Source organism: Giraffa tippelskirchi, chromosome 8 (assembly GCF_054371585.1).
Source record: "Giraffa tippelskirchi isolate mGirTip1 chromosome 8, T2T-mGirTip1v1.2.pri, whole genome shotgun sequence".
In the NCBI taxonomy this organism is placed as follows: Eukaryota; Metazoa; Chordata; class Mammalia; order Artiodactyla; family Giraffidae; genus Giraffa; species Giraffa tippelskirchi.
This window is the reverse complement of record NC_137282.1, coordinates 67,579,652-67,589,182: the sequence shown is the minus strand read 5'-3', so window position 1 is coordinate 67,589,182 and position 9,531 is coordinate 67,579,652. Positions and strand designations below refer to the sequence as shown.

The window sequence follows — 9,531 nt, the reverse complement described above, 5'->3', positions numbered from 1 at the left end:
GTCATATGAGCGGGACTCTGGAAATGGCTCCGAAATCCAGAGAAAGGGGTCAGGGTATGTGGGAATCCGGCGCGGGTGGGGGGTGGATGAAGGAAGGTGTCCTTCCTCTCTCCAGTGCAATTTGGTTTGGTGAGTCTCAAAGCTACCAGATGGCACTTCCCAAGTCAGGCCCCCGCAGGAATCAGGGTGGGCTGCATGCCTCGGCCCCTGCCACAGGGACAAGCCACACCAGTGGCCTCCCTGAGCTCCAATGGCCGGATCTGGGGGTTCTGTCTGGGTGCACACCTGCTTGTTCTGGCCAAGTTCCCCGCTTCTCTGAGCACCAGCTTCAACCTCTCGAATGAGGACATCGATTGCTACCTTGGCACGTTACTCTCTTCATCCTGTGAAGACTCATTAGGCTTATCCTACAATTACTAGCTGGCCCGAGGAGATATCTCCTGAATCCAGATTAAGCTGGAGTCTCCCAGGCTCATCTGGCATGTCTTCCCTGAAGTCTGCCAAAACCCACACCCTTGCGTTTCCAGGGACTCCCCTTAGCCAGCTGGGCAGAAAACCCAGCATGTTTCAAACAAGCTGACAGACAAGCGGGAGAGGACTCACGGGCAGACGGCTTCCCTCAGGTCTCGGGTGGAGCTCTGGGACCACAGCAGCAACAGGCCATCCCAGTCCCTGGGCTCAGCAGCGCCCTCATTCTCACGCCGGCGGCTCTGCCCTGAGGGGAGCAGGAAGGTCACCAACTGCCGCAGGCGGACCTCACGCCCCTCCCACTTATGGAGCCTGACCTCCCCCGGCCCCACCCCTTCCCCTACCCCAGCAGGACGAGAGCTCCTCTTCCCCTGGCTTCTAACGTGAGGCCCGGGCCTGGGCCCCGACTGGGCACTGCCCCAGTCCGGAGCCAATCACAGTGGCCAAGGAGGTGGAAGGCACCGATTGGCCAGGGCCAGGTCATGTGACCATACTCCCCAGGAAACTCAAATATTACCAAGATTCCCTAAGAAACCAATGAACAAAATTATCCAGTAAAGGCAAACCGTACTTTTTAATGAGGCCAAAGTCACAGAAAAAAAAAAAAAAAAGCTTCACAATGAAGTGCTCAAGGAAGCTGCAAAATAAACTTTCAAAAAAGTTTAGTAGTTTTTTTAATAGGGTGACGGAGAGCTATACCTATCCCAAATATGTGAATTTAGGTTTAAACTAGATTTCCCTTGGCTATTTTATAAGACAAAAAAACCCACATCACCCCCTTTCACTCCCCCCCACACCCAAAAAGTGTTTTAATCTATTGAATTTTTGTGTCCTCAGTTGTGTCTGATTCACGGCAACTCACGATCTCTACACAGCCAGGCTCTTCCGTCCATGGAATTCAGGGCAATTTTTTCTGTCACAGTAAATGCCCACCCTGGGTGATCCAAACGGAAGGGCTCAGAGGCTCCTGAGAGACTAACTCCTTTCAGCTGAGCACAGAGCTGGCTCCTCACTGGGATGCCTGTGGCCTGGGGCTCCCAGAGGGGAGAGCAGCACTCGCCCCACCGTGTGGTCACTGCTGGAAGTGCAGGCTGCTCCTCACTCCCCCTTGACAGTGTCCCTGAGGGCAGAACAGTGTGAAGTTAATCAAGGTGGAAACGCAAACTCCAATGCAAGCAAACTTCCCTCAAGGTCTCCAATACCACTCAGGAACAGGGTATTGGAAACTGCAGGGGATGACATGAATGAAGATGGAGACTTGACACCTTACACCGAGTTCACTTCCAGTTATCCCTAGACAAACATTCCATGAAAACTTGTCACAAATCTAGAGGAACAATGAGCCGAAACCGGACACGTGCTTTGAGTCTTCACACACAAAACTAAAAGGCAGTCCACAAAAAAAACCAGGAGAATACAGTGGACTTTGCAAAATCAAAGATATCTACTGTGGGAAAGACCTCAGTACAAAAGCAAAAGACAGGTCACACATCGCGAGACGAATGAGTGGAAACACAAAGCTTATCAAGGATGTGTCTCCAAACAGACAAAGAACACCAACACAACAAGCCTGTGAAAACTAGGGAAAGGTCTGAAGGGACACCAGACTGAGGAAGACACACACAGAGTATCCCGGATGATGTCCAGCACTGAGGGCCTGAAGAATCAACAGTCTAGTTGTACCTCCTCAGGCCTGTGTGACCCTGGGTGAGGCCTCTGTTTCCCGGTGGCTCTGAGAGATGGACAGGGAGGAAGGGGAAGAGAAATCACTTGCATTTCTAATACTCACAGCAAAGTCTTCCAATGAGAAGGGAATTATCACCCCCACTGACAATGCCATTCACTGAAGTGATCCCCACGGGTCCATCTAACCCAGAAGGGAAGGAAGGACCTGTTCTCACAAAACGGCGAGAGATGGAAGAAGGAAGATCAAGCCCACACCAATCCCTGGAAAGAGAAGCTGTGCTCAGGGCTTGAAAGAATTCCTATTTGGAAAATGATATCCCAGCCCCACAAGGCAATCCACAGCTTCGATGCTATTCCTCCCAAAATGCCAATGCATTTTCGCACCCAACCAAGAATTGCAAAAGGGGTACGGAAACAGAAAAGAGCCTAAATTGTCAATACAATCCGACGAAAAAGCCCCGATACGGACATCCAAGGTTGTGTGAAAGGAAATTAGACGACCAAACTAGGATCCTCAGGAGAGTATCGGAGAAGGCAATGGCGACCCACTCCAGTACTCTTGCCTGGAAAATGCCCTGGACGGAGGAGCCTGGTAGGCTGCAGGCCATGGGGTCGCGCAGAGTCAGACACGACTGAAGTGACTTAGCCGCAGCAGCAGCAGCAGGAGCCGGACAGTATGCTATTGGGAATACAACAACACACACAGATCCAGATCGATGGAATAAAGTTGAGGGTCCAGACACAGACCCCAGCATCCATGCTCAACTCATCTCTGACACAGAAGGGGAGAATATCCAAATGGGAACAAGAAAGCCTCTTCAATACATGTCCATGGGAAAACCAGACAGCTACATCTGAAGAACGCTATTGGTTTTGATCTCAGACCACCTCAATATCGGGGAAAACCTCACCCTAAAGGCTGATGTCATGAGATAGCTAGAAAGAAGCGTAGGTCAAAGGCTCCTTAACATCAGAGTCTCCTTGCCATTTGCTGGGCGGAGGTAGAAATGGGTCTCTTCAAGTAAGGGAAAGAGGTACACGAAGTACACCAATGGGTTTCCATCCAATGGAACCTCTTCACAACAGAGAAGCTAAGCAAGCATTCACAAATGCAAAAGAGAGGAAACGGAACACGAGAGACTCCTTGCAAGTGGTGTATCTGAGAAGGGGTTCATATGGAAAGAGACGAAGAATGCACAGCACTCAGATTCCAAGAAACACCACCACCACCCTTGACCCTTCCCCCATGACCAACTCCGACCTAAAGCCTTTCTCTCCCTCTAACCTATCCCTAAAACATAACCCTCATCTAATCATATACATGTGCATTCCTAGCATCCATCCGTCCACACACGAGAGAGAAAGAGGAAGACACAGACTGAATTGAGAAAGGAAAAGAGAGGGACACAGCCAGAGAGAGACACGGAACCAAAGAGAGGAAAGGAGTCGATGGTCCAGACTTTTCATCAATCTGTCTCGAAGGTAGAAGCAATGACAGCGCCCATCCACCCCAGAAGGGGGAAAAGGACGGAAGGTTTGGAGAGGAAAAGACAAGAACGCAGGGAGCCATTAGAAGCTCAGCCACCCGCAGAAGCCGAGCTGGGACACTTGAACAGAATCTCAATGGAAACAGAGGACCAGAAAGTTGGCCACTCTTTTCTATAAGAGAGGGAGACCTTCGAGTCTTCCTTTCGGTCCTCCAACTTGGATGCGGGGTCTCAAAACAGTCAGGAGGGGGAGTGCCTTTTCCTGGGTACCACGGCACATCCAGGCCTCGTTCTGCCCCATTCTGTGCTGTGTCAGCCCAGGAAGGAATCTTTCTTTCTGAAGTCTCAGCGCACACGCTCCACGTGATATCGGCCCCAGGTGGAAAGGCATGGAGCTGCTCGTAGGCCGACAGACCTAGGAAGCAGATGGGAGAATGACCGCCACTCTGCAGATGGAGAGACTGGGGAAACCCTGAGGGGCATATGCTTGTCCAGGGCCACACCACTTATGAGAAGAAGGAGCCTGGTCTGAGAGCAGCGGGGCCCTCGGAGCTCAGGCCCTGGCTGCACCCAGGCCTCCCCAGGGCTGTCGGCTGGGCTGGGTGGGTGTCACTGTGCCTGCACATGGCTTAAGGGTGGTGGTCGAGCAGTCAGAAACCCAGGGATTCGCTTGGGAAGTTTTGGGGAAGGGACCTCAGCACGAACCCCAGGAAATGATGTCACCTGCCGGCAACAGAACCCAACAGAACCCGCAACCCGGGTATCCAGGCCTCGAGAGCGGAGAGGAGCCCCCAGCCAGATCACTTGCTGCCGAGATGTTCTGCTGTTTGCCCCTGCCCAGAGGCCGGGGCCTCAGGAGAGCTCACAGGCAGTGTGCGTGGGCACCCTGTCGACGTTGGCTCAGGGCACCCCCGAGACGCCTCTGGCCCTTTGCCCGGAGAAACAGAAAGGTAACACGGGGAGCCCCAGGCCGGGCCAGGCCACCTCTCCCATGCCACCCGGAAACACCGGGTCCTTTGCCTGTGTGTGTGGATGCGGGTTTCTCGGGGTGTGTCTCCCTCAAGGAAGCCCAGGTGGATGTGGGGTCAGAAGCCTGCGGACAAGTTGTGTCCACACCCCAGGGGAGAGCATGCTGGGCGGGATGGGGAGAGTGTGGGCAGGGCCGGCCGCCCAGGCTGACCTCACACCCTCAGGTGGGTCTCTTTCCTCCCGGGTGGGGATCTGAGCAGACACACGTCTCTGACCCTTCTGGGCAGAGAAGTTCGAGCAGGCCGAAGCAGCGGCTCCACTGGCCAGGCCCAGCTCGGAAAACTCCCAGCATGGCTGGCTGACGGTCACTGTCGTTGCAGAGCTTCCCACGTGATGAGGCCGAGGACGGGGACACCCCATCCAGCTCCCGGAGGGAGGGGTCGGAGCACCACCCCCCCGCCCGTGAGGCCCAGTGCAGGCTCCAGGTGAGCGTGCCCACGGAGGCATCAGCCCCACCGGGGGCGAAGCGGAGGCGGGGAAGGCCTGCTGCCGAGACACCGCCCAGGATACACCCGGCGGCCCAGTCTGAGGCTGCCACGGAGCTCAGCACACCCGGCTCCGACCCAGAGTCCCGAGAACCCCGGCCTCTGAGGCAGCAGGAGGACCTGGAGCCCAGCACGCCAGAGCACAGAGGTGAGGACGCTGGGGCTGGTGTACGGGAGTGTGTGCGGAGGGGGTGCTGAGCTACACAGGGACGAGTCCCCGAAAGCTGCTGCTGGGCCTGCAGCAAGCGCTGGCCTCACACCCCCCGCCCCCCATCTTGCACACTTCAGTCCCAAAAGACATCCGACCCTGGGTATTCTTTGGGAATCTCTTGGAAGCTTTCTGTCCCGGGATACGCACATGCCAAGGCTGGCCTGCGGGCAAACGATGCTTCTCCCACAGCTCTAGCACTGGCCTCCAACTGGAACCAGGCTCCACTTCCCAGACCTGTCCCTACAGAGGTGGTGGCTCCAGGTGCAGGACCCAGGGATCCACCGAGGGCAGATGGAGAACCGAGACTTGCCCTCGCAGAGACACCAGGCCAGCTGGGTACTGGCCAGCACACCGGGCAGATCGGATCTCCGTGCCTGCAGGACCCCCAGCCCCAGGCACTGATGTCCCACCCCCTCAGCCAGAACCTCCACCTCCACGTGCACCTCTACCTGCTCGGCCTTTGGCAGGAGAACCCGAGGCAGAGGAGGAGTCACCGCCTCGGCAGGGAGAGCCTGCCCTGGCTCCCGCGCAACACCCAGACGCCCACGATGACTCACCCACCCCTGCAGGGAGAACGAGCCCCCGCTCTGGACAGAGACCCAGAGCCCTTGCCGGAAACACCACGTCCAGGGGAGCGGTCGGCTCTGCAGCCTCCATCCCTGTCTGCTCACCGTGGACGCCGTCAACTCGGTCTGCCCCCAGGGGACATGGAGTTCCTTTCCCCCGAACTGCTTTGCATTTGGTTTGTTTCCACCTTTCTGGTGATGTTTTCTTTTTTGCGTGGTTTCCTGTATTTTTGTTGGTTAAGTTGGGATTAGTAAACTTTTTCATCATTGTTGCAATTTGGGAACACTGTTGTGTAACTCTGGTGATACTGTGTTACCATCACCACTTTGTAGTTTCAGACCCGTTCCATCTTTATGCCCCACCCCCCAACAAAGCCTGGATTCAAGGCAAGCACGCCCTGTTCATCCCTCCGCCCGATCCTGAACACAATTTCATCTTTTCCTTCTGCATTCCTTCCTATATTCTTGGTGTCCCCAATCAATGACTCTCAGTGAAATGACTGAAGGAGTTTTTTTCGGACGCTCCACCTACTGTAAGACTCCACTGGAGAGTTCTCATGTTTATGTCCTTTGAACTAGCCTTTGATAGCTGAAAGGACGTTGTACGTCCTTTCAAGATACCATGTGCCAAACGAAGCCCTTTTGGCAAATGCCATCATTATCTCCAGGCAGGCATTGCTGTTTGAAGGGTGCCATCTCAGCCAGAAGGCAGAGGCTGAGCTCCTCTTGTTGCACCAGCTCCCAAAAGAAGCCAAGAAAGGGAGCTGGAACAACAAACCACCCCAACGCCCAGGAAAGCGTTCTTCATGACAGAAGGCTAGAAAATGACCCAACATCCTTGTGGCCCAGAACCCCTCTAGAAATTCACTGTTCCATAAAAAAGAGAAACAGATGGGAAGTTCCAAGGAGAGGCAATGCCCATGGCCAGTGTATTTTAGAGACGGCCTGACCGCTCCGGGGAAGACACGCACTGACAGAACCCCTTGGGAAACAGCCGTGATAGTCCTCACTGTCGTAAGGGATTCCTCTGGGGACAACCTGCCCTGGGCACCACACGAGGGAGCAGACCGGCTTCTCTTCCTCTGCCCCCACACCATTCACTCATGAAGGCAGCTCAGGTGTTCTCATGCCCTGCCTGCCTGCCTGCCTGGCTCATCCGTGAGCTGTGACCACCTCCAGGACAGGACTCCACCTTCTGCTCTCTGTGTACCGTGAATCTGCACACAGTGGGCTTTCAGAACCTTAGGAGACTTGAGCCATTCCCACTCGAGCCAGAACCCTCCCCAGGAAGGAAAACAGCTGTGGAGTCCTTTTGGCCCCAGCACTGGTTCCGAAACCCTGGCGGCTCCTAGAGCCTCTACGGTGTGAAGAGGGAGGTCCCTTTTGACAGAGCTTTCCGGCCGTCAGATCTAAGCTGCTGTTTCACTGTCAGCTGTGTCTCTTCCGTTGCAGTGTTGCAGGTGGGCCACGCTGCTCCAAAGGAGCTCACAAGCTGAGTTTCAAGGGAGGTATTGAGAGGACAGGGATGGCTACAACGTGCTGCAAACTGAGTGAGGGTCCCCACAATCCTCAGCAAAGGTGTGTGGTGTGCAAGTGGGGAGTAGAGGGCCCCCAAGTTCCAAAGGAAGGGAGGTACTCGGGAGCTAAAGCCCTTGGCTGCTGTGGTAGCAGCTGCAGATGGCAGCTCGTCCACAGTGCACTTCGAATGAGGTCATATGAGCGGGACTCTGGAAATGGCTCCGAAATCCAGAGAAAGGGGTCAGGGTATGTGGGAATCCGGCGCGGGTGGGGGGTGGATGAAGGAAGGTGTCCTTCCTCTCTCCAGTGCAATTTGGTTTGGTGAGTCTCAAAGCTACCAGATGGCACTTCCCAAGTCAGGCCCCCGCAGGAATCAGGGTGGGCTGCATGCCTCGGCCCCTGCCACAGGGACAAGCCACACCAGTGGCCTCCCTGAGCTCCAATGGCCGGATCTGGGGGTTCTGTCTGGGTGCACACCTGCTTGTTCTGGCCAAGTTCCCCGCTTCTCTGAGCACCAGCTTCAACCTCTCGAATGAGGACATCGATTGCTACCTTGGCACGTTACTCTCTTCATCCTGTGAAGACTCATTAGGCTTATCCTACAATTACTAGCTGGCCCGAGGAGATATCTCCTGAATCCAGATTAAGCTGGAGTCTCCCAGGCTCATCTGGCATGTCTTCCCTGAAGTCTGCCAAAACCCACACCCTTGCGTTTCCAGGGACTCCCCTTAGCCAGCTGGGCAGAAAACCCAGCATGTTTCAAACAAGCTGACAGACAAGCGGGAGAGGACTCACGGGCAGACGGCTTCCCTCAGGTCTCGGGTGGAGCTCTGGGACCACAGCAGCAACAGGCCATCCCAGTCCCTGGGCTCAGCAGCGCCCTCATTCTCACGCCGGCGGCTCTGCCCTGAGGGGAGCAGGAAGGTCACCAACTGCCGCAGGCGGACCTCACGCCCCTCCCACTTATGGAGCCTGACCTCCCCCGGCCCCACCCCTTCCCCTACCCCAGCAGGACGAGAGCTCCTCTTCCCCTGGCTTCTAACGTGAGGCCCGGGCCTGGGCCCCGATTGGGCACTGCCCCAGTCCGGAGCCAATCACAGTGGCCAAGGAGGTGGAAGGCACCGATTGGCCAGGGCCAGGTCATGTGACCATACTCCCCAGGAAACTCAAATATTACCAAGATTCCCTAAGAAACCAATGAACAAAATTATCCAGTAAAGGCAAACCGTACTTTTTAATGAGGCCAAAGTCACAGAAAAAAAAAAAAAAAAAGCTTCACAATGAAGTGCTCAAGGAAGCTGCAAAATAAACTTTCAAAAAAGTTTAGTAGTTTTTTTAATAGGGTGACGGAGAGCTATACCTATCCCATATATGTGAATTTAGGTTTAAACTAGATTTCCCTTGGCTATTTTATAAGACAAAAAAACCCACATCACCCCCTTTCACTCCCCCCCACACCCAAAAAGTGTTTTAATCTATTGAATTTTTGTGTCCTCAGTTGTGTCTGATTCACGGCAACTCACGATCTCTACACAGCCAGGCTCTTCCGTCCATGGAATTCAGGGCAATTTTTTCTGTCACAGTAAATGCCCACCCTGGGTGATCCAAACGGAAGGGCTCAGAGGCTCCTGAGAGACTAACTCCTTTCAGCTGAGCACAGAGCTGGCTCCTCACTGGGATGCCTGTGGCCTGGGGCTCCCAGAGGGGAGAGCAGCACTCGCCCCACCGTGTGGTCACTGCTGGAAGTGCAGGCTGCTCCTCACTCCCCCTTGACAGTGTCCCTGAGGGCAGAACAGTGTGAAGTTAATCAAGGTGGAAACGCAAACTCCAATGCAAGCAAACTTCCCTCAAGGTCTCCAATACCACTCAGGAACAGGGTATTGGAAACTGCAGGGGATGACATGAATGAAGATGGAGACTTGACACCTTACACCGAGTTCACTTCCAGTTATCCCTAGACAAACATTCCATGAAAACTTGTCACAAATCTAGAGGAACAATGAGCCGAAACCGGACACGTGCTTTGAGTCTTCACACACAAAACTAAAAGGCAGTCCACAAAAAAAACCAGGAGAATACAG

General features: G+C 54.5%; 1 protein-coding gene across 1 annotated transcript; it reads left to right on the top strand.

The window, feature by feature from the left end:
• The first annotated feature begins 2,222 nt into the window (after positions 1-2,222).
• On the top strand, positions 2,223-6,205 carry LOC145517147 (uncharacterized). Its single transcript, XM_081519409.1, has 3 exons — positions 2,223-4,591; positions 4,991-5,303; positions 5,556-6,205. Exons 1-3 carry the CDS (start codon positions 4,355-4,357, stop codon positions 6,182-6,184), a joined length of 1,179 nt encoding a protein of 392 aa, XP_081375535.1. The 5' UTR covers positions 2,223-4,354; the 3' UTR covers positions 6,185-6,205.
• Positions 6,206-9,531: the final 3,326 nt, after the last annotated feature.